Source organism: Ranitomeya variabilis, chromosome 6 (assembly GCF_051348905.1).
Source record: "Ranitomeya variabilis isolate aRanVar5 chromosome 6, aRanVar5.hap1, whole genome shotgun sequence".
Lineage (NCBI taxonomy): Eukaryota > Metazoa > Chordata > Amphibia > Anura > Dendrobatidae > Ranitomeya > Ranitomeya variabilis.
The window spans coordinates 216,667,293-216,693,377 of NC_135237.1; the positions used below are offsets into that span (position 1 = coordinate 216,667,293).

Here is a 26,085-nt window from a genome sequence, read left to right on the forward strand (position 1 = left end):
GTTCCATACACATAAATTAGGTAAAAAAATTATATAAATTTTATTATAAATACCATTACATGATATATCACAAATTAACATAATCAAAAAAACAAAGTGACACCCGGGCATGAAGAACAATTATGTGTATCACCATGGTGCTACTAATGTATCACTATTAGTCATGCGGACCATAGATGCATCCAGCATCAAATGTAAACATAGTTCACGTAACCAGAGTGTTACTCCTAAAGCTAGTTGTCCTAAGTATAAAGCAAAACCCCTCAGGCTATTCCATAAGCCAGTGCTATCACTGAGGAGAGAGAAAATAAGGAGTGACACTCCCTTTTGATAAAACCTACGTGAAACGTGCGTCAAGGGTGGATCCGGTCCCTGGGCATTGTGTTACACTCACCATGGGTAAGCTTTGCTGCTATTAGATGCATTGTTATTTTCTCTCTCAGAGTAATTGTTTTACCTAATTTATGTGTATGGAACTCCGATTTGTTTGTTTTTTTAAATGTGTATTGGGAGTATACACCTACTATCTAGATACTCTATGGGTAAATACATAAAGTCACTGGGACATTACTTGTCATATGGGACCCATATTCTTTCTGTAAGTTTGAGTATACTGCCACATACACTGCCTGCTTGCCTAGCACTGATATCTATGCAGCTTTATTAGTCCTAAAAAGGACTGTTAGTTGAGATTGATAGGTGTATTATACAACCCCTGGCAAAAAATATGGAATCACCGGCCTTGGCGGATGTTCATTCAGTTGTTTAATTTTGTAGAAAAAAAGCAGATCACAGACATGGCACAAAACTAAAGTAATTTCAAATAGCAACTTTCTGGCTTTAAGAAACACTAAAAGAAATCAAGAACAAACAATGTGGTAGTCAGTAATGGTTAATTTTTTTAACCAAGCATAGGGGACAAATTATGGAATCACTCAATTCTGAGGAAAAAATTATGGAATCATGAAACACAAACATACAAAAAAACACTCCAAAACATCACTAGTATTTTGTTGCACCACCTCTGGCTTTTATAACAGCTTGGCATGGACTTAATGAGTGTCAAACAGTACTCTTCATCAATCTGGCTCCAACTTTCTTTGATTGCTGTTGCCAGATTAGCTTTGCAGGTTGGAGCCTTGTCATAGACTATTTTCTTCAACTTCCACCAAAGATTTTCAATTGGATTGAGATCCGGACTATTTGCAGGCCATGACATTGACCTTATGTGTCTTTTTTCAAGGAATGTTTTCACAGTTTTTGCTCTATGGTAGGATGCATTATCATCTTGAAAAATGATTTCATCATCCCCAAACATCCTTTCAATTGATGGGATAAGAAAAGTGCCCAAAATATCAACATAAACTTGTACATTTATTGAAAATGTAATGACAGCCATCTCCCCAGTGCCTTTACCTGACATGCAGCCCCATAGCATCAATGACTGTGGAAATTTGCATGTTCTCTTCAGGCAGTTATCTTTATAAATCTCATTGGAACGGCACCAAACAAAAGTTCCAGCATCATCACTTTGCCCAATTCAGATTTGTGATTCATCACTGAATATGACTTTCATCCAGTCATCCACAGTCAAAGATTGCTTTTCCTTATCCCATTGTAATCTTGTTTTTTTCTGTTTAGGTGTTAACGATGGCTTTCGTTTAGCTTTTCTGTATGTAAATCCCAAATCCTTTAGGTGGTTTCTTACAGATCGATCACAGACATTGACTCCAGTTTCCACCCATTCGTTCCTCATTTGTTTTGTAGTGCATTTCCTGTTTTGGAGACATATTGCTTTTTTCGGTCTTGACGCTTTGATGTCTTCCTTGGTCTACCAGTATGTTTGCCTTTAACAACCTTCCCATGTTGTTTGTATTTGGTCCAGATTTTAGACACAGTTGACTGTGAACAACCAACATCTGTTGCAACATTGCATGATGATTTACCTTCTTTTAAGAGTTTGATAATCCTCTCCTTTGTTTCAATTGACATCTCTCTTGTTGGAGCCATAATTCATGTCAGTTCACTTGGTGCAACAGCTCCCCAAGGTGTGATCACTCTTTTTTAGATGCAGACTAACGAGCAGAGCTAATTTGATGCAGGTGTTGTTTTTGAGTATGAAAATTTACAGGGTGATTCCATATTTTTTTCCTCAGAATTTAGTGATTCCATAATTTTTCCCCTATGCTTGGTTAAAAAAAAGTAACCATTACTGATTACCACATTTTTTGTTCTTGATTTCTTTCAGTGTTTCTAAAGCCAGAAAGTTGCCATTTGATATTACTTTAGTTTTGTGCCATGTCTGTGATCTGCTTTTTTTTATACAAAATTAAACAACTGAATGAACATCCTCAAAGGCCGGTGATTCCATAATTTTTGCCAGGGGTTGTATATGGTATACCCACACTGAGTACAAAGCAAACAAATCTCTTCCTATCTCAGCAGCAACTCTCCCTACACTACCTGATTACGGAGCAGACTGTGACGAGCATGGCGGTGCCAGGTCTGATATAGACCTGATGACGCTATGCAGCCACTCAATCACTGTAATGCCACAACCAACATGGCTGCGGCATTACAGTATATGGCAGACAATCCCTGCATGTTCATTTGCTCTCTAAAGAGCACCAAACATGCAGGACGGGTTCCCGAGCTCCAGCCTAGCAACCCCGGAAATACTTGACAAGCTCCGAGCATCTTGAATAGTGAGATGCTCGGGTTAGTACCGAGTAGTGGCGAGCATGCTCGCTCATCACTAGTACACTGCATTGTATAGGCTGTGAAGCAATTAAAGGATGAAATCCCCTGATGAGACTAGTAAAAAATGTAAAAAAAAAAAAAAAACATTTGGCTGCACTGCATGTGTAAGTGCCTAAACAAAATATAGAGAATATGTATCCCATACAATCAACTTTAAAATGGAAAAATATTAAAAGTTACAGAATTGAAGATTTTTGCCTTTCAACTCTACCCTCACACCACCGCCCAAAACAAAATGGAATTTAAAAAGAGATAAACCATATGAACCTCACTGTAGTAAAAATAAAAAGCTACGGCATGCACAGCAATAAACAGGCACTCGTACAACTTTGTCAACAAAAAGGTAAAAAAGTTTTAGCTCTCAGAATTTGACAACTGATTTTTTTTTTTTTACATCTTTTTGAGTAGTGAAGCAAAAAAGCCCTATAGAAATTTGGCATCACAGTAACCATACTGACTCTTTGGTCAGAGTTCCTACCTAATTTTTTCTGCAAATTGAATTCAAATAAACTCATACAAGCACAAAAAAAAATCAGCAATATTGCTTCTTCTATATATATTCCTCTCCACTTGGATTCTTTTTCCATTTTTAAGCACATCATGTGGTAACAGGATACTGGAAAACTAGCCTCCGCTCTGAAAAATGTGCCCCTTTATTCCTGTAGCTGATGTCAATACATGTGCATGCAGATATTACTGAGATTATTTTTAAGTTAAAAAAAGTTATTAAAAAAAGCAACATTTATAAATAACTTTTTTTTTTTTGTTTGTATTTAGGCCAACTGAATTATTTCGAAGCTGTAATGCTCAATCAGACCAGGGAGCAATGAATGATATGAAGCTGTGGGAGAAAGGAAGCATCAAAATGCCTTTCATGAATATTCCTGTTCTAGATATTAAAAAATGTCATCCTGAAATGTGGAAGGCAATTGCTTGCTCACTCCAGATTAAACCGTGTCATAGTAAATCTAGAGGGAGCATCATCTGCAAGTAAGTGGTGCTCATTACTATACGATCCAAATTATTAGGCCGGCGTCACACTAGCGAGTTTTACGGACGTATGAGCGCAGAAAATACGTCCAGAAAATACGCATTGCACACGGCCCAATGATTCTCTATGGGGCAGCTCCTATCTGCCGTATACTACGCATCCGTAATATACGGTATTTTACGGGCGTAGAAAATCGCAGCATGCTGCGTTTGTCAGCGTACTGCGTAAAAAATCTGCCAATGAAAGTCTATGGGGGCGAGAAAATTACGGATTACACACGGAACATGGAACATGAGTGTGACTTGCGAGAAATACGCAGCGGTGTTCCATAGAAAAGCCGGCAATTAAGTGCAGTGTACAGTGAAATCACACTGACAGACTAGAATAGGTAGAATAAATGTGTACACTTAGAATAGATATATATATATATATATATATATATATATATATATATATGTGTATATATATATATATATATATATATATATATATATATATGTCAGTGAGACACATGTGTGTATATATATATATATATATTTATATTTAATTCAGCGCTAGATAGCAGAAAAGCCGGTAATTCAATTGTCGGCTTCTCCTATCTCCTTCACAAACCCGAAAGGATATGACACATGGTTTACATACAGTAAACCATCTCATATCCCTTATTTTATTACATATTCCTCTTTACTAATGTAAGAAGTGTCTTTGTGTCTAATTTGGGGTCTCTAGCTATTAAATTAAAGGGTTAAATCCCGGAAAAAAATGGCTTGGGCTCCGGCGCAATTTTCTCCGCCATAGGCTATTAATATCTGCCCTCAATCACTGGCTTTCCCACTCTGGTGGAGAAAATTGCGCGGGAGCCCACGCCAATTTTTTCTGGGATTTAATTAACCCTTTAATAGCTAGAGACCCCAAATTTGACACAGAGACACTTGTTACATTAGTAAAGAGGAATATGTAATGAAAGAAGGGATAAAAGATGGTTTACTGTATGTAAACCATGTGTCATATCCTGTCGGGTTTGTGAAGGAGATAGGAAAAGCCGGCAATTGAATTACCGGCTTTTCTGCTATCTAGCGCTGAATTAAATATAAATATATATATATATATATGTGTCTCACTGATATATATATATAGACTATATATGTTTTTAAGAATATTTGAACCGATGGATCCATGATATGTCCATTTTGCAAGCTTGCGAGAAAAAATCGCTGTACGGAAGCCATGCGGATGCCATATGGATGACACACGGATAAATTTGTGCGTAAAAATCGCATCCTCGCATTGAATACGGAACAGTGTTTTGAGACAATTACTGTGTATTCCGGACGTAAAAAACGGACCGTATTTTTATACGCCTAGTGTGACGCCGGCCTAAGGCCGGAGTCACACTACAGCGAGATACGGCCGAGTATCGCAGGTTAAAAACAAGCTCTGGCACCGGCACTCCGGAGTGGAGCGTGCGGCCGCATAGCAATACATGGAGCCGCACGCTCTGCTCCGGAGTGCCGGTGCCAGAGCTTATTTTTAACCTGCAAGACTCGGCCGTATCTCGCGGTGTGTGATCCCGGCCTAAGATTTAGGATGCCGTCACACTAGCAGTATTTGGTCAGTATTTTACATCAGTATTTGTAAGCCAAAACCAGGAGTGGAACAATTAGAGGAAAAGTATAATAGAAACATATGCATCACTTCTGCATTTATCACCCACTCCTGGTTTTGGCTTACAAATACTGAGGTAAAATACTGACCAAATACTGCTAGTGTGACGACAGCCTTATAGTGGGCAATTTCAGTTGTAGCATAGTGAAAATTATTTTCAGTGGGTTACTTTGAACAAGTATTCAAGGCATCTTGCAAAGAAAGTATACTGTGCAGTATACAGCCGATGATCACATCAGGTGAAATTTAACAATAACAATCATGTCTCCATAAAAATAAATTAATAGCAGTAGTTTGAGACCATTAGATTAAAATACATTTTTTCCTTCATACATCAATAGAAATAAATGCCGCAATAAGCTAAAAATGAATTGAAAAGATGACCAAAAGAATAGAATTCATCTGAAACAGCTAGAAAGGGATTGAGCATCAATTCAACAGTACCAGTATGTACCGTATCCTATCAGTGACAGCCAATACTGCAATATAGGTATGGAATTAACCATCTGAGATCGGAATAGTTTGAGGGTCATGACAGTGGTCAGAACTACCGTAGCAGATATGACATAGTGTATAAATGTTTGTCACACTACATGGACCAGTTATGTTGATGAGATGACATCACAGTGGTCACAAAGCATCAAATCAGTTGGTGTCCTTAACCATATACTTTACACATCAATTATGGCATATTCCAACAAACAAATCTCTGGGAAAGGAATGTTGTCACTATTTACATGGGTCAGAGTACAGGGTGTCCAAGTTCCCAATGACACTTTTGTCTTCTAGAAGCATTCAGGTCTATTCCCTGTTATTCTTACACAATCAAAGTCTATAGGATATCATAATAATAATCTCTTTATTTATAAAGCACCAATATATTCCGGAGAGCTTTACAGTTTGCACACATTATCATCGCTTTCCCCGATGAGGCTCACAATCTATAGTCCCTATCAGTATGTTTTTGGAATGTGGGAGGAAACCGGAGAACCCAGAGGAAACCCACACAAAAACGGGGAGAACATACAAACTCCTTGCAGATGTTGTCATGTGCATGTTATCTTATCTATATGTATACGACAACTGGAAGTCTCTGTGTCCTCCATTTATCAAAGCTTATTAAATCAGTATATTGTATAAGTATTATGGTGTAATATTTGTCTCAAGGATCACATGTTCAAGTTCATTTTTGGGACTAAAAATAATGTGAAAAAAAGTTAAAGCTTTGTTTAATGTAGATTAAACACATACTAGTGATATCAGGGTCGGACTGGGGTGTCTGGGGCCCACCAGGGGAATGGACTCTAGGGACCCACCCTACAGCTATATGCAAATATCTGTAAGTAGTTATTCTCATTAGGCTACTTTCACATTAGCGTCGTGTGACGCACGTCTCAATGCATCGTTTTGGAGAAAAAACGCATCCTGCAAAGTTGCCCGCAGGATGCGTTTTTTTCTCCATAGACTTTCATTAGCGACGCATTGCGACGTATTGCCACACGTCGCATCCGTCGTGCGACGGATGCGTCGTGTTTTGGCGGACCATCGGCACAAAAAACATTCCATGTAACTTTTTTGTGCGTCGAGTACGCCATTTTCGACCGCGCATGTGCGGCCAAAACTCCGCCCCCTCCTCCCCGGAACTCACAATGGGCAGCGGATGCGTTGTAAAACTGCATCCGCTGCCCACCTTGTGCTACATTAACACACTGTCCGTCGGGCCGAAGGTTTGCGACGGCCCGTACCAACGGACTAGTGTAAAAGTAGCCTTATAGTGGAGCATCGACTGTAAAACACAGGGGGCTCCTGCACATCTATTGTGCAACCCCATAACTGGGATGTACAATTACGGTATTTTACTTTAACCCCTTCATGACCTTGGGATTTTCCGTTTTTCTGTATTCGTTTTTCGCTCCCCTCCTTCCCATAGCCATAACTTTTTTATTTTTCCATCAATATGGCCATGTGAGGGCTTATTTTTTGCGGGACGAGTTGTACTTTTGAACCACATCATTGGTTTTACCATGTCATGTACTAGAAAACGGGAAAAAAATTCCAAGTGCGGTGAAACTGCAAAAAAAGTGCTATTCCACAATTGTTTTTTGTTTGAATTTTTTCCTAGGTTCACTAAATGCTAAAACTGACCTGCCATTGATTCTCCAGGACATTACGAGTTCATAGACACCAAACATGTCTAGGTTCTCTTTTATCTTTTTAAGTGGCGAAAAAAAATTCCAAACTTTACTTAAAAAACAAAAACAATTGCGCCATTTTCCGATACTCATAGAGTCTCCATTTGTTGTGGTCTGGGGTCGGTTGAGGGCTTATTTTTTGCGTGCCAAGCTGACATTTTTAACCCCTTCACCCCCAAGGATGGTTTGCACGTTAATGACCGGGCCAATTTTTACAATTCTGACCACTGTCCCTTTATGAGGTTATAACTCTTCAACGGATCTTGGCGATTCTGACAATGTTTTCTCATGACATATTGTTCTTCATGATCGTGGTAAAATTTCTTCGATATAACTTGCGTTTATTTGTGACAAAAATGGAAATTTGGCGAAAATTTCGCAATTTTCCAACTTTGAATTTTTATGCCCTTAAATCACAGAGATATGTCACACAAAATACTTAATAGGTAACATTTCCCACATGTCTACTTTACATCAGCATAATTTAGGAACCAAAATTTTTTTTTTGTTAGGGAGTTATAAGGGTTAAAAGTTGACCAGCAATTTCTCATTTTTTCAACACCATTTTTTTTTTAGGGACCACATCTCATTTGAAGTCATTTTGAGGGGTCTATATGATGGAAAATACCCAAGTGTGACACCAATCTAAAAACTGCACCCCTCACGGTGCTCAAAACCACATTCAAGAAGTTTATTAACCCTTCAGGTGTTTCACAGGAATTTTTGGAATGTTTAAATAAAAATGAACATTTAACTTTTTTTCACACAAAATTTATTTCAGCTCCAATTTGTTTTATTTTACCAAGGGTAACAGGAGAAAATGGACCACAAACGTTGTTGTCCAATTTGTCCTGAGTACGCTGATACCCCATATGTGGGGGGGAACCACTGTTTGGGCGCATGGAAGAGCTCGGGAATGAAGGAGCGCCATTTGGAATGCAGACTTAGATGGATTGGTTTGCAGGTGTCACGTTGCATTTGCAGAGCCCCTGATGTACCCAAACAGTAGAAACCCCCCACAAGTGACCCCATATTGGAAACTAGACCTCCCAAGGAACTTATCTAGATGTGTTGTGAGAACTTTGAACCCCCAGTGTTTCACTACAGTTTATAACGCAGAGCCGTGAAAATAAAAAATCTTTTTTTCCCCACAAAAATGATTTTTAGCCCCCCAAATTTATATTTTCCCAAGGGTAACAAGAGAACTTGGACCCCAAAAGTTGTTGTCCAATTTGTCCCGAGTATGCTGATGCCCAATATGTTGGTGTAAAACCCCTATTTGGGTGCACAGGAAAGCTCGGAAGGGAAGGAGCACTGTTTTACTTTTTCAATGCAGAATTGGCTGGAATTGAGATTGGACGCCATGTCGCGTTTGGAGCGCCCCTGATGTGCCTAAACAGTGGAAACTCCCCAATTCTAACTGAAACCCTAATCCAAACACACCCCTAGCCCTAATCCCAATGGTAACCCTAACCACACCCCTAACCCTGACACACCCCTAAGTCTAATCCCAGCCCTAATCCCAACTGTAAATGTAATCCAAACCCTAACTCTAACTTTAGCCCCAACCCTAACCCTATCTTTAGCCCCAACCCTAACCCTAACTTTAGCTCCAACCCTAGCCCCAACCCTAACCCTTGCCCTAACCCTAGCAATAGCCCTAACCCTAGCCCTAACCCTAGCCCTAGCCCTAACCCTAACCCTAGCCCTAACCCTAATGGGAAAATGGAAATAAATACATTTTTTAAATTTTATTATTTTTAGCCGTCACACACTAAAAGACGCTTTTTATAACAAAAAAGTTTTTGCGTCTCCACATTTTGAGACCTATAATTTTTCCATATTTTGGTCCACAGAGTCATGTGAGGTCTTGTTTTTTGCGGGACGAGTTGACGTTTTTATTGGTAACATTTTCGGACATGTGGCAGTTTTTATCGCTTTTTATTCCGATTTTTGTGAGGCAGAATGACAAAAAAACAGCTATTCATGAATTTCTTTTGGGGGAGGCGTTTATACCGTTCCACGTTTGGTAAAATTGATAAAGCAGTTTTATTCTTCGGGTCAGTACGATTACAGCGATACCTCATTTATATCATTTTTTTATGTTTTGGCGCTTTTATACGATAAAAACTATTTTATAGAATAAATAATTATTTTGGCATCGCTTTAGTCTGAGGACTATAACTTTTTTCTTTTTTCTTTCATGATGCTGTATGGCAGCTCGTTTTTTGCAGGACAAGATGACGTTTTCAGCGGTACCATGGATATTTATATCCGTCTTTTTGATCGCGAGTTATTCCACTTTTTGTTCGGCGGTATGATAATAAAGCGTTGTTTTTTGCCTCGTTTTTTTTTTTTTCCCCCTACGGTGTTCACTGAAGGGGTTAACTAGTGATATAGTTTTATAGGTGGGGTCGTTACGGACGCGGCGATACTAAATATGTGTACTTTTATTGTTTTTTTTATTTAGATAAAGAAATGTATTTATGGGAATAATGTATATATATTTTTTTCTTTATTTAGGAAATTTTTTTTTTATTTTTTTTTACACATGTGGAAATTTTTTTTTTTACTTTTTTACTTTTTCCCAGGGGGGGACATCACAGATCGGTGATCTGACAGTTTGCATAGCACTCTGTCAGATCACCGATCTGACTTAGAGCACTGCAGGCTTACCAAGCGCCTGCTCTGAGCAGGCACTCGGTAAGCCACCTCCCTCCCTGCAGGACCCGGATGCCGCGGCCATCTTGGATCCGGGACCTGCAGCGAGGAAGGAGGTAGGAGTCTCAGGGAAGCCCGCAGGGAGCCCACTCCCTGCGCGATGCTTCCCTATACCGCCGGTACACTGCGATCATGTTTGATCGCGGTGTGCCGGGGGTTAATGTGCCGGGGGCGGTCCGTGACCGCTCCTGGGGATGTCAGCTGCGATAGTCAGCTGACACCCGGCCGCGATCGGCCGCGCTCCCCCCGTGAGCGCCGCCGATCGCGCTGGACGTACTATCCCGTCGGTGGTCATACGGGCCCACCCCACCTTGACGGGATAGTACGTCCAATGTCAGAAAGGGGTTAATGATACCATTTTGGTGCAGATACGTTCCTTTGATCGCCCGTTATTGCATCGGGCGATTCTGAACTCGGCAATACCAAATATGTGTAGGTTTGATTATTTTTTATTGTTTTATTTTGAATGGGGTGAAAGGGGGTGATTTAGGCTATGTGCACACGTTGCGGATTAGCCTTAGGAATTTCTGGTGCGGATTCTGCTTCTCCTGGCAGAAAACGCAGCTGCGGATTTTGTGCGGATCCGCAGCGTTTTTGCTGCGTTATTTCTGCATTTTTTTTGGCGGATTTGCTGCGCTTTTTCCCCTGCGGATTTCTATAATGGAATGGGTACAAAAACACTGCAGATTTGCAAAAAAGAAGTGACATGCTACTTCTTTTAAACCGTAGCGTTTCCGCAGCAGATTTTCCGCAAAGTGTGCACAGCTTTTTTTTCTCATTGATTTACATTGTACTGTAAATCAATTGCGGATCTGCAGCGTTTCTGCACTGCAAAAAACGCTGCAGATCCGCAGAGAATCCGCAACGTGTGCACATAGCCTTAAACTTTATTTTTTTTCTTTTCACATTTTTTTAACTTTTTTTTTTTACTTTTGCCATGCTTCAATAGCCTCCATGGGAGACTAGAAGCTGGCACAACTCGATCGGCTCAGCTACATGGGAGCGATGCATAGATTGCTCCTATGTAATGTAGCTGAATTAGAGGCTTGCTATTAGCGCCGACCACAGGGTGGCGCTCACAGTAAGGCAGCATCAGCAACCTTAGAGGTCTCAAGGAGACCTCTGGTTACTATGTCCCGATGCATCGCTGACCCTCGAACATGTGACGGGGTCGGCAGTGCTCTCATTTCCAGCCCGATGGCCGTAAGCGCCGGTTAAATGCCGCTGTCAGCATTTCACAGCGGCATTTAACTAGTTAATAGCGGCGGGTGGATCGCAATTCCACCCATCGCTATTGCGGGCACATGTCAGCTGTTCAAAACAGCTGACATGTCCCGGCTTTGATGCGGACTTACCGCTGGAGCCCACATCAAAGCAGGGGATCTGACCTTGGATGTGCTAAGGTCAGAAAGAGGTTAAAGGTTCTCTTGTTAAAACAAGTTATCACCGATCCATGGACTCCACAGGATAGGTGATCGCTTAGGTCCGACCATTAGAAACTGCACCGACTGGAAGAATGGGGAAATTTTATCCATGACAGGACACTTATCCCCATTTTAAAATGCATCAGCAGTTCAGATGTCTGACCGCAGCTCCATTCATTCTCTTTGGGGCTTCCAGAAAAAAACAAGCAGCGCTCGCAGCCACAGAGTGAATGAATTGATCGGTGGTCATGTCGGACATATTACTCCAGTCTAATGTGGATAAAAGTTCCACATTCTTCCGGCTGGGTCCCAGCAATCAGACCCCCCACCACCAATCAATACATTATCACTAATGCTGTGGAGAGGTGTTTACTTTTTTCACAGGAGAACTATCAGGATCCTGTCAGCAACGGCTAACTGCCATGGCTGAGCAGGGTGACTCACCCATACTGCGGGAGAGCCCGGGGTCAGATGCTGCGGGAAAAGCTCAGTCAGACGGGACCTGAGCAGCGTGGTGAGAGAGGACGCTGAGGGTAGTAGGAAACCGAAGGACCTGCGATCCGATCATGTGATCACAGGGGGCGGGGCTTAGTGTCCTGCTGCTGGAGATGAGTGTAGGATGCTACGGGGACCCTGGAATAGAGGATAGGGGAACTCAGGTCGGACAAATGGTGGTCGTACACGGAGAGGGTGGCGTGGTACAGGAGTGGCGAGCAGAAAATAGTCAGAATGTAGGCAAGGAGTCATACACGGAGATAGCAGCACAGTTCAGGAGGGACAGGTGGAACTCTTAACGGGGACAGAACCAGGTCAGATCCAGACAAGCATAAAGTAGCACAGGCACAAAGAACAGGCACAGGCACAACAGGGTCACACACACTTGGCCAAGTATCAAAGTATAAGCAATGAGGAATGACCCCACAATGAGGCTATAAAAAGTCTCCCATGAATCCCAGAGTGAGGCCATCCAGATTAACCTCTGAACTATCTAATCCTACAAACTGAGCAGATCATGACGGTGCCCCCCTCTCAACTGGTGACCCCCAGGTTTCCCTGGATTCCGGGCATGGAGTGCATGTACCAGACGGTCAGCGTGTACCGATCTGGCACCATACTCCCTCCAATGTACCAAATACTGCAAAGACCTCCGAAGCCGCCTGGAATCCACAATATGTTGAACCTCAAACTCCATATGACCCTCAACCAAGACTGGAGGAGGAGCAGCTTTAGTATCCTCCCTCACCGCCCCCAAGGGTTTAAGTAAAGACCTATGAAAAACATTATGGAGTTTTAAGGAGGGAGGAAGACGGAGGCGATAGGTTACCGGGTTCACTACTTCGACGACCTCATAGGGGCCAATAAATTTAGGTTTGGTGGAGGGTAATCAAAGATTTATATTTCATGTGGACAGCCACACCTTATCCCCACAAAGCAGCGTCTGAGCAGAGCCCCTTTTCCTATCTGCAAAATGTTTATATTTATCCTGAGCCTTAGAAATATTTAAACGGACCTTTGTCCAAAAATCCTTGAGACGATTGACCCCATCCTCTGCCCTAGACAACCAGAATTTATTTGAGAAAATTCGCCAAAATGAGGGTTCATTCCATAATTAATATAAAATGGTGACCTTCCGGTAGATTGGTTTACCCGGTTGTTGAAGGCGAATTCTGCTAATGGTAAGGCGTCAGACCAGTCGCTTTGCAGGGTAGAAGTCAGGCACTGAAGAATTTGTTCAAGCGACTGGTTGGTGCGTTCAGTTTGTCCGTTGGTTTCTGGGTGATACACTGAGGAAATAGACAGATATAGCCCCAATTTTTTGCAGAAAGCCCTCCAAAATTTAGACAGAAACTGAGTCCCTCTGTCTGACACAATATTAGTGGGGACCCCGTGTAAGCGTACCACCTGGGACAGGAAATGTCTGGAGAGTCTCTGCAGAAGGTAAACTTGTCATGGGTACAAAATGTGCCAACTTAGAAAACCTGTCCAGCACTACTCAAGTTACAGTATTACCACGGGATGATGGAAGATTGGTGATGAAGTCCATGGACAAGTGAGTCCATGGCCTTCCTGATGCTAGCAAAGGCACCAATTTCCCGACCGGCCAGCAACTCGAGCTCTTAGGACGGGCACATATCCCACATGCTGCGACATGTTCCTTGATATTTGAAGCCATTAAAGGCCACCAAAAGACCCTTGCCACTGCTTCCCGTGTGGCGGCCATACCAGGGTGTGCACTCAACTTCAAATTATGGAACTCCCACAGGAGTTTGTTGAGCAAGTGCTGCGGGACAAAAAATGTGTCTACAGGTGTTAGGTGTCGAGTTCACGCAGCTGCACAGGGGGAATCTCAAACCACCTCCGCTGCAGTCTCCCATTCTTCTTAAGCCACAGTGGAGCCTGCTCAGCGGAGACGTCGGTCCCAGCGTCTGGCTCAGGCAGATACTGTGCGCTTGGTTACTGCTGATCTTCCAGGCTCAGCCATTGTAGCCAGCACTGTTCTGCGGTGAGCAGATTCTCCTGGGACGAAGTACTACTCTTCCGTTACTGAGCGTGCCCAAGGGACGACCTCTCATTGGATGTCGGGGGTGACATGCTCAGGTCCTGAAGCAGTTCCTATTGGACCACTAGGAAGGTCCTGAAGAGCTTTCTCTATAAAAGGTTTGCATGGCCGCACGGCCATGCACTAGTATCAACCTATGTTTATGAGCTTAGCTACCTTGTGGTCTGTATCTGCATGTGCTCAGTGTCGGCTGTATAGCCACTAGAATTCTGGCACCTCCGGAGAGGAGTTCATGTGTGTGAATTTAGGGCTGGCGTATAGCCACTAGAATTCCGGCACCTCCAGAGAGGAGTTGTTTGTGTGCTATTCTGACTGTATGACCACTGTATGCTATCTGCTCTGTTAGTGAGCTGTGATCCTCTGTGAAGTTAACAGGATACAACGTTATCCTAATTCCGGCGACTCTGTGAAGCAACAGAGTTCACTCCTATACAGACCGGGTGATGGAACCCATGTCTAATCAGGCGTTGTACCGCCATATAGTGCCGCCATTTACTAGCAGTAGGTTCCACTCCTGCACGGTGGATCCCGGGCTGCGAACGCACCTATATTATCTCAATATTTTCTTGGTGCATTCCGACAGCCCTAACATTATACTAGCGCCAGGGTCTGGCTAGTAATGGCGGACGAACAGCGACTGCAGTGGTACATCCAGCAGCTGGAGGGCAGGTTGGCGGCTCTCGAGCTCACAACCTCAGCTGTGGATGTTACCGCAGTAGCTGTTCAGGCTGCTAGCGTGGCTGCAGCTAGTTTGTCCAATGCCACCTTTGTTCCGACCTTATCCCGCCTCCTGCTGCCAGATAGGTACTCTAGCGATAGCAAGTCATGCAGGGGATTCGTGGACCAGTGTGCGATACACTTTGAGCTCCTGGCTGCACTTTTCCCCTCAGTGCGGGCTGAAGTGGGATTCATTATATCCCTCGTCGGACAGGGCGTTGGAGTGGGCTACGCTGCTGTGGGAGCGCGACGATCATGTTTTGCAGAGTGCTCTTCGGTTCCTGAGCACTCTGAAACAGGTCTTTTTGGGACCTCAAGTCACTCATGATACGGTGCTCAAACTGCTGGCACTGACACAGGGCTCATCCTTGGTCATCCATTTTTCCGTCCACTTCCGGACTTTAGCATGTGAGCTGGAGTGGCCGGATAAAGCTCCCATCCCTGTATTTTGGAGGGGGCTGGCTGACCATGTAAAGGACACTTTGGCCACTAGGGAGATTCCCGCCACACTGGAGGAGCTAATAGCTTTTTTCAATTCGCATTGACCTTGGTTTTAACGAGTGAAGGTTGGAGCGAGTCCAGTGTAGGCAGAGGTTTCTGCTGGCTCCCACCTTCGCAATACCACTGGAATCTCTGGTCCAGGCGTCCGAGCCGCATGTGGCCAAGGAGGTGTTAAGAGCGGGATCTAAGTCCCGGACCGCTCGTGCACTCAAGGCCTGCCATGTCTGCCGGCGGTCAGGACATCTTGCCTCCAGATGTTCCCAGCGGTTGGGAGAACATCAGCGTTTAGTGGATGTAGGAGGTGGTACACTAGACACGACGACGTTTTCCTCCAAACTGTCATTCAAAGGGACAATCACTTTAGGCCCAACCACTCTTAGTCGAGCTTTGTGTGGATTCTGGGGTGGGGGGGAATTTTATGTCCTCAGGCTTCGCCCAACGCCACGCAATACCCTTGGTGATGCTCACCAAGCCGGGGACTGTACGAGTGGTGAATGGGTTGACACTGCCCTCACAAATAACACACCAGACCATCCGATTTTCATTGTCTATATCTCCATCCCATCAGGAGATTATTTCCCTCCTTGTCATACCTGAGGGAATAGACGAGATCCTGCTAGGGATACCCTGGTTACCTTATCACTACCCTCATATAGAGTGGTCCTCAGGGAGAATTTTGGGATGGAGTGAATCTTGTGAGGGCAGATGTCTGAGGGAGTGCGTTCAGGTTGCTACTACTGAAGTACCCGCAGATCTTTCCTCTCTCCCCAAGCACTACTGGTCCTATGCGAACGTATTCTTCAAGAGGGCTACGGAGACCCTTCCGCCCCTATGACTGTCCTATTGATATCTTGCCTGCTGCAGAGCCTCACTGTGGTCGAGTCTACCCCCTGTCTCTCCCAGAGACTGAGGCGATGTCCCAATACATCCTGGAGAATCTGGCAAGAGGATTCATTAGGAAGTCAGTTTCACCTGCAGGGGCAGGGTTCTTCTTCGTGCAGAAGAAGAATGGAGAACTACGTCCATGCATTGATTACAGGGGTCTTAACGTCATCATCACCGTTAAGAATAAATACCCTCTGCCTCTGATATCAGAGCTATTCGACAGGTTGGGGGGAGCGAGGGTATTTACTAAACTAGATCTGTGAGGTGCTTACAACCTGATTCGCATCCGTGAGGGGGAAGAATGGAAGACGGCATTTAACACCAGGGACGGGCACTATGAATACCTGGTGATGCCCTTCGGGCTCTGTAATGCCCCTGCCATTTTCCAAGACTTTGTGAATTATATCTTCCGGGGTATGCTCTCCTCCTTGGTCATAGTTTATCTGGATGATATTCTTATCTACACTCCAGGTATAGACTCCCACCGAAGAGATGTTTGCAAAGTCTTCAACCTCCTATGGGCAAACTCCCTCTATGCCAAATTGGAGAAGTGTGTGTTTGAGCAGGAGTCCTTGCCTTTCCTTGGCTATATCATCTCCGCCCAGGGATTGGCTATGGATCCTGCCAAGCTACAGGCTGTGATGGACTGGCAGGAATCCCATTCTCTCAAAGCGGTACAGCGTTTTATGGGGTTCATTAATTATTATCGCCAGTTCATTCCACACTTCTCAACTTTGGTAGCTCCCTTGTGTGCCCTCACCAAAAAGGGAGCAAATCCCAAATTGTAGTCAGAGGAGGTTTCCAGAGCCTTTCTCTCAGTTAAGTCACACTTCGCTAGCGCTCCGATTTGACATCTCCCCGATGTTGATAAACCTTTTATTATGGAGGTGGATGCCTCTTCTGTCGGTGCTGGAGCAGTCCTCTTCCAAAAGGATGCTCAAGGTCGGAAGCATCCTTCCTTCTTCTTCTCCAAGACCTTCACACCAGCGGAGAGGAATTATTCCATCGGGGACAGGGAGTTGCTGAAGGGGGCTCGCTTTCCCTTCCAAGTTTACACCGACCACAAGAATTTGGTCTATATACAGACTGCCCAGCGGCTAAATTCTCGCCAGGCCAGATGGTCCTTGTTCTTCTCCTTGTTCCATTTCACCCTCCATTTTCTCTCTGGGGAAAAGAACATTCGCGCCGACTCTCTCTCCCGCTCCTTAGTGTCATCATCAGGGGAGAAGGAGGAGGAACCTCGACTTATTGTCCCTTCTGTCCATTTTTGCTAGAATCTGTGCCCCCGAGCAAGACTTTTGTGCAATCAAATTTGCGACCGGAGGTTCTCTCTTGGGCTCACTCGTCCAGGGTGAGTGGACACTTTGGGACGAAAAGGACATCTGAGCTTCTGGAGAGGACGTACTGGTGGCCGCATATGGCCCGTGATGTCGGAGACTATATTCGGGTGTCTGTCTCCTGCGCCAAGAATAAGTCTCCACAACAATGGCCAGCTGGGTTACTTTATCCCCTGCCGATGGCAGACAGGCCCTGGGAGATGGTTGGGATGGACTTTGTGGTGGGCTTACTCAAGTCCCATGGCTGCACCATCATTTGGGTAATCACCGACCATTTTTCTAAAATGGTGCACTTGGTTCCTCTTCCACGGCTATCTTCTGCACGGGCCTTGGCAGCGTTGTTTATAAAACACATTTTCCACCTACACAGTATGCCGGACAAAATTGTCAGTGACAGGGGTCCCCAGTTTGCGTCTTGGTTCTGGAGAGAGCTTTGTCGTCTACTCAGCATCGAGTTGAATCTCTCTTCAGCATACCATCCCGAGATGAATGGTTTGGTAGAGAGGGCCAACCAGACCCTGGTCACATATCTGCAACATTTTGTCTCTGCTAGACAGGATGACTGGGCTTCCTTGCTACCATATGCGGAGTTTGCGCTAAACAACGCCGTAGCCGACTCCACTGGACAGACCCCATTCCTCCTTAATTACAGCCAGCATCCGCGGGTTCCTGTGCCTATGCCCGTGTCTTCCGCCGATTCCAGGGTGGCAGACTGGGCTGTGGAGGCACGTGACTTTTGGGACCGCTCTCAGGATGCCATCCGGGCTTCCAAGGAGAAAATGAGGTCCTCCGCCGATGCACATCGGCGCTCCGCTCCGACCTTTGCTACTGGCGACTTAGTGTGGCTCTCTGCCCGTAACATCAGGCTGCAAGTTGAGTCCACTAAGATTGCACCTCGCTACTTGGGTCCCTTCAAGGTCCTGGAACAGGTTAACCCTCTAGTCTACAGTCTGGCCCTTCCTCCACACCTAGGTATCACCTACACCTTTCATGTGTCTCTTCTAAAGCCCGTTCACATGTCCCGGTTTTCAGAGACATCTGCCGGGACATCGGGTTCATCTGAAGATGATTATAAAGTGAACGCTATCTTGGGGTGTAAGGTGGTACGTGGCAAAAAATTTTATTTGGTGGACTGGAAGGACTATGGCCCAGAGGACAGGTCGTGGGAGCTTGCTGAGCACATTCGGGCTCCTCAGCTCATTGCTGCCTTTGAGCGTAGCGAGGCCCAAGGAGGGGGGCCCTAGGAGGGGGGTAATGATAGGTATTGAGTTCCTGCCGCTGCACAGGGGGAATCTTGAACCTCCTCCGCTGCGGTCTCCCATTCTTCAGCCGCAGTGAAGCCTGCTCACTGGAGACGTCGGTCCCAACATCTGGCTCAGGCAGATACTGTGCGATTGGTTACTGCTGATCTTCCAGGCTCAGCCATTGTAGCCAGCACTCTTCTGCAGCGAGCAGATGCTCCTGGGACTAAGTCCTGTTTTTCCGCTACTGAGCATGCCCAAGGGACGGCCTCTCATTGGAGGTCGGGGGTCACATGCTCAGGTCCTGAAGCAGTTCCTATTGGACCACTAGGAAGATCCTGGAGAGCTTTCTGTATAAAAGGTACGCATGGCCGCACGGCCATGCTCTAGTATCAACCTATGTTTATGAGCTTTGCTACCTTGTGGTCTATGTCTGCATGTGCTCAGGGTCGGCCGTATAGCCACTAGAATTCTGGCACCTCCGGAGAGGAGTTGTTTGTGTGCTATGCTGACTGTATGACTACTGTATGCTATCTGCTCTGTTAGTGAGCTGTGTTCCTCTGTGAAGTTAATAGGACACAGCGTTATCCTAATTCTGGCGACTCTGTGAAGCAACAGATCTCGCACCTTTATAGACCGGGTGACGGAACCCGTGTCTAATCAGGCGTTGTACCGCCATATGGTGCCGCCATTTACTAGCAGCAGGTTCCACTCCTGCACGGGGGACCCCGGGCTGCGATTGCACCTATATTATCTCAATATTTACTCGGTGTGTTCCGACAGCCCTATCAACAGGTTTGGAGCTTGGAGCCAAAGATTGAGCCCTCACAATCTCTCGCTCCAATTCCGATTGACACCTCGGCAACCACAGGACTGGCTTGAAGAATGGGGGACGGCGGATCAGGGGCAGATAACAGCTCAAAACTACGCAATAAGGCATCAGCCTTTACGTTCTTAGACCCTAGCTGAAAGGTAATGGAAAACTAAAATCTGGAAAAAAAAAGTGACCAGCGAGCTTGACTGGGAGACAGTCTTTTAGCAGATTTGATGTACTCTAAATTTTTATGGTTGGTGATAACCATAATAGGGTGAGCCGTCCCCTCCAAAAAGTGCCTCCATTCCTCGACCGCCAATTTAATTGCTAGAAGCTCTCTGTTGCCTACATCATAATTTTTCTCCGCTGGAGAAAATTTCTTAGAAAAATAGGCACAGGGCCTGTAATTAGTCAGAGAAGCTGGTCCTTGCGACAACACTGCCCCCACCCCCTCCTCGGAAGCATCCACCTCGACCATGAATGATTTGGAAGGATCCGGTTGGATCAGGATAGGAGCAGATGAGAAACAGTTTTTTAGCGTAAGAAAGGACTGTTTAGCTAACGAGGACCAGTTTCTGACATCTGCCCCCTTACAAGTGAGGTCCGTGAGAGACTTAGTTACCTGTAAAAAACCTTCAATAAACTTGCGATAATAATTTGCGAATCCCAAGAAGCGCTGGAGTCCCTAAGTTCCCGCGACTGTACCCACTCCACAATAGCTTGCACTTTCTGTGCAGTGGACTCTGGGAAAATGGCCGCCTGGGGGCGTGGCATGCACAGATGGAGTTCTCTGCACTATTTTCCGGGAGACCTCCACACAGGATTAACACCACATAGTGACAGAATAATACCACATATACAGTCGGGAAAAAAGTATTTAGTCAGCCACCAATTGTGCAAGTTCTCCTACTTAAAAAGATGAGAGAGGAGAGGCCTGTAATTAACATAGGTAGACCACAACTATGAGAGTCAAAACTGAGGAAACAAATGCAGAAAATCACCTTGTCTGATTTGGCAAGATTTATTTTTCAAATTATGGTGGAAAATAAGTATTTGTCCATTAACAAAAGTTCATCTCAATATTTTGTAATATATACTTTATTGGCAATGGCAGAGGTCAAACGTTTTCTGTAAGTCTTCAGTAGGTTGGCACACACTGTTGGTGATGTGTTGGCCCATTCCTCCATGCAGATCTCCTCTAGAGCAGTGATGTTTTGGGCCTGTTGCTGGGCAACACGGACTTTCAACTCCCTCCAAAGGTTTTCTATGGGGAATCTGGGGTCTGACGAGGCCACTCCAGAACCTTTATTTGCTTCTTAAGAAGCCAATCCTTCTTGCCCTGGCGGTGTGCTTGGGATCATTATCATGCTGAAAGACTAATCCACGTTTCATCTTCAATGCCCTTGCTGAAGGCAGTAGGTTTGCACTCAGTATCTCACGATACATGGCCCCATTCATTCTTTCATGTACACGGATCAGTCGTCCTGGTCCCTTTGCATAGAAACAGCCCCAAAGCATGATGTTGTCACCACCATGCTTCACAGTAGGTGTGGTGTTCTTTGGATCCAACTCAGCATTCTGTTTCCTCCAAATGCGACGAGTTTTGTTTCTACCAAACAGTTTTACTTTGGTTTCATCAGACCATATGACATTCTCTCAGTACTCTTCTGGATAATCCAAATGTTCTCTAGCAAATTTCAGATGGGCCCGGACATGTTCTGGCTTAAGCAGGGGGACACGTCTGGCACTGCAGAATCTGAATCTCTGGTGGCGTAATGTGTTACTGGTGGTAGCCATTGTTACGGTGGTCCCAACTCTGTGCAGATTATTCACTAAGTTCCTCCGTGTGGTTCTTGGATTTTTGGTCATCGTTCTTGTGATCATTTTGACCTCACGAGGTGAGATCTTGCGTGGAGTCCCAGATTGAGGGAGATTATCAGTGGTTTTGTATTTCTTCCATTTTCTTATTATTGCACCGACAGTTGATTTCATCACACCAAGCTGCTTGCCTATTGCAGATTCAGTCTTCCCAGCCTGGTGCAGGGCTACAATTTTGTTTCTGGTGTCACTCGACAGCTCTTTGGTCTTCAACGTAGTGGTGTCTGGGGTGTGACTATTTGAGGTTGTGGACAGATGTCTTTTATACTGATAACAAGTTCAAACAGGTGCCATTACTACAGGTAAGGAGTGGAGGACAGAGGAGCCTCTTGAAGAAGTTACAGGTCTGTGAGAGCCAGAAATCTTGCATGTTTTTAAGTGACAAATTACCATATTTTTCGGATTATAAGACACACTTTTTCCCCACCAAATTTGGGGGGAAAATGGGGATGCGTCTTATAATGCGGATATACCTTACCAGTACCGTTGTTGCAGGCTGCAGGCTAGGATGAGGGGGTGTCCGGCACTGCTGCGGGGATTGTGCAGCTCTGCTACAGGGGTCTCCAGTGCTGCTGCAGGGGTCTCCAGCACTGCGGGGGGCTCTGCTGACATTTTGTGAAAGGCCAGAGCCCCCCCCCCAAAGTTTCTTGCTTTCCTGTGTGGAGGACTCCTGGAAAACAGTGCAGAGAACTCCATCTGCGCATGCGACGCCCCCCGGCGGCCATTTTCCCAGAGTCCACCGCACAGAAAAGCATGGAACTGCAGGCGGGCTCTGGCCTTTCACACCCCCGCAGCAGCGTCGTATATCCCCGCAGCACCGCCGGACACCCCCACAGCACAGTACACCAGCAGCATCGGACACCCGCAGCGGCGCACCACACATCGAAACACCCCCTTATCCCAACCTCCAGCTTGCAGCATCACCCCACTCCTGCTTCCTCCAGCAGCGATCCTGTGACCCCGCTTCACCACAACCACCACCTCCGGTAAGCAAGCAGACTCATGGATTATAAGAAGCACCACCATTTTATAAAAAAAAAATATGTTTTCCTCTTTTTCAACTCAAAATTTGGGGTGCATCTTATAATTCGGAGGGTCTTATAATTCGAAACATGTGGTAATTATTTTCCACCATTATTTGAAAAATAAATATTTCCAAATCAGACAAGGTGATTTTCTGGATTTGCTTTCTCAATTTTGACTCTCATAGTTGTGGCCTACCTATGATGTCCATTACAGGCATCTATGATGCTTTTAAATGGGAGAACTTGCACAATTGGTGGTTGACTAAATACTTTTTTCCCCACTGTAGGGGATAAATACCACCACACGGTGACCAGACCACATATTACCATCACATAGTGACAGAATACTACAATACTGATCATGAAAACAAACCACAATACTAGCAATACTGTTATTACCACCAGTGACATTATACACAAGAGCTCTGTATATACTCTCAGTGTACAGGTAATACAGGGATCACCAGTGACATTATACACAGAAGCTCTGTATATAGTGTCAGTGTGCAGGTAATATAGTGATCACTAGTGACAATATACACGGGAGCTCTGTATATATTATGTAGTGTCAGTGGACCATTCCTGTCAGAATAATCTGATCAATTTCTAGTTCTGGACTGGACCAAGGGAACCCAGTGGACGTAGTGTATATGGACTTTTCAAAAGCTTTTGATACGGTGCCACACAAAAAGGTTGATACATAAAATAAGAACAATGGCGATAGGGAAAATATGTGTAAGTGGGTTAAGAGCTGGCTCAGGGTAGGAAACAAAGGGTGGTTATTAATGGAACGCACTCAGACTGGGTCGCAGTTAGAAGTGGGGTACCACAGGGGTCAGTATTGGGCCCTCTTCTTTTTAATATATTTATTAATGATCTTGTAGGGGGCATACAGAGTAGAATTTCAATATTTGCAGATGACTCTAAACTCTGCAGGGTAATCAATATAGAGGAGGACAATTTTATATTACAGGATGATTTATGCAAACTAGAAGCTTGGGCTGATAAATGGCAAATGAGCTTTAATGGGGATAAATGTAAGGTCATTCACTTGGGTAGAAGTAATAAGATGTATAACTATGTGCTTAATTCTAAAACTCTGGGCAAAACCGTCAATGAAAAAGACCTGGGAGTATGGGTGGACGATAAACTCATATTTAGTGGCCAGTGTCAGGCAGCTGCTACAAAGGCAAATAAAATAATGGGATGCATTAAAAGAGGCATAGATGCTCATGAGGAGAACATAATTTTACCTCTATACAAGATGTACAATAACAAATTGTATTGTGGTACTGTGTTAGCCAGAAAAATCGATGTGAATACTTTTCTGCCCAATGATGACAGAAGTATTCTAGGAGTGATACCTTTATTGGCTAACCAGAAAATAATATGTTTGCAAGCTTTCAGAGCACAGTGGCTCCTTCTTTAAATTGAGTCCTAGTGTCAACGAATTAAACATATTCATTAGTTTGTATTCCCAAATTTTTCTTTCCCTGTGGTCTTTAAAATTACCTTTTTGTATTAAGACTTTTAAATCTGTCATACTGTGTCCAGGTCCAGAGAAATGTTTTCCCACAGGTGTGTCCATTTCATTCCTGATTGTGTGCCTGTGTAAATTCATCCTAGTTTGTAGTCTTTGCATAGTTTCCCCAATATAGATACTTCCAGGGCACCTCGTACATTGTATCATGTACACCACGTTGGAGGATGTACAAGAAAAGGAACCCATGATCTTATAGTCCTGATTTGTGTTTGGTACACAGACTATACTTGTTGGTAATATGTGGGTACATGTTTTGCATTTTTTATTGTTACAGGGGAATGTACCAGTCACTGATGGTGATGAGAGGACACTTCTGACAAGGAGATTCCTTAAGTCAGGGGCTGTTTGGAAGTGGTAGCTCTGGGAATATGTCTTTCAATTTGTGATCTCTGTGGAATATGGGTTGGAGATCAGCACCAATTTTCCTTAGGATGCTCATGTGGGGGTTGTATGTGACCACAAGAGGTACCCTTTTGTTATCCTCTCTCAGTTTGTAATCCAGGAGGCTGTTTCTTGGGATCCTTGTAGCCCTGTGGATCTGCTCATCTATTACCAGTGGATGGTATTCTTGTTGTACAAGTCACTAATTCGACCACACTTAGAATACTGTGTACAGTTCTGGTCACTGGTGTATAAGAAAGACATAGCTGAACTAGAGCGGGTGCAGAGAAGAGCGACCAAGGTTATCAGAGGACTGGGTGACCTGCAATACCAAGATAGATTATTACACTTGGGGCTATTTAGTTTGGAAAAATGAAGGCTAAGGGGTGATCTTATTTTAATGTATAAATATATGAGGGGACAGTACAAAGACCTTTCTGATTATCTTTTTAATCATAGACCTGAGACAGGGACAAGGGGGCATCCTCTACGTCTGGAGGAAAGAAGGTTTAAGCATAATAACAGATGCGGATTCTTTACTGTAAGAGCAGCGAGACTATGGAACTCTCTGCCGTATGATGTTGTAAGGAGTAATTCATTACTTAAATTTAAGAGGGGACTGGATGCCTTTCTTGAAAACTATAATGTTACAGGTTATATATACTAGATTCCTTGATAGGGTGTTGATCCAGGGAACTAGTCTGATTGCCGTATGTGGAGTCGGGAAGGAATTTTTAACCCCAATGTGAAGCTTACTCTTTGCCACATGGGGTTTTTTTTGCCTTCCTCTGGATCAACATGTTAGGTTAGGCTATGGGTTAAACTAGATGGACTTAAAGTCTTCCTTCAACCTTAATAACTGTGTTACTGTGTACTGTACAGGTAATATAGTGACTCCAGTGACATTATACACAGGAGCTATGTATATAGTGTCAGTGTACGGGTAATACAGTGATCACCAGTGATTTTATATACAGTAGTTCTGTATATAGGGTTGGTGTATAGGTAATAGAGTGACCACCAGTGACATTATACACAGGAGCTCTGTATATATTGTCAGTGTACAGATAATACAGTGATCACCAGTGGCATTATACACAGGAGCTTTGTATATAGTGTATAGTGTGCAGGTAATAGTGATCTCCATTGACATTATAATATAGGAGCTCTGTATATGGTGTCAGTGTACAGGTAATAGTGATCACCAGTGACATTATACACAGGAACTCTGTACACAGTATATACTGTGCATGTAATACACTGACTCACCGGCTTTTCTTCTTCAGCCAGCACAGACTGCCATCACTTCTTCCAGCCAGGACTCATCTCTGCAAAAACTAACACACAGTCATCAATAGATGATCACTTCCAGAGCACTTTCCCCACTTTTTCCCTGCCTTCTACACTTCATCAGATGAAGAAATAAAGTGACGCCCCTGCCACCCCCTTA

At 44.3% G+C, this 26,085-nt stretch overlaps 1 protein-coding gene across 6 annotated transcripts in view; it reads left to right on the plus strand.

Annotated features, from left to right (window-relative positions):
- Positions 1-26,085, plus strand: part of RECK (reversion inducing cysteine rich protein with kazal motifs) — a 1,181,658-nt gene that overhangs the window by 765,691 nt on the left and 389,882 nt on the right. For all 6 annotated transcript variants that reach the window (XM_077269439.1, XM_077269433.1, XM_077269437.1 and 3 more), the window contains one exon: positions 3,538-3,750. In XM_077269439.1, coding sequence (XP_077125554.1) covers positions 3,538-3,750 — 213 coding nt within the window. The remainder of the gene's footprint in view (positions 1-3,537; positions 3,751-26,085) is intronic.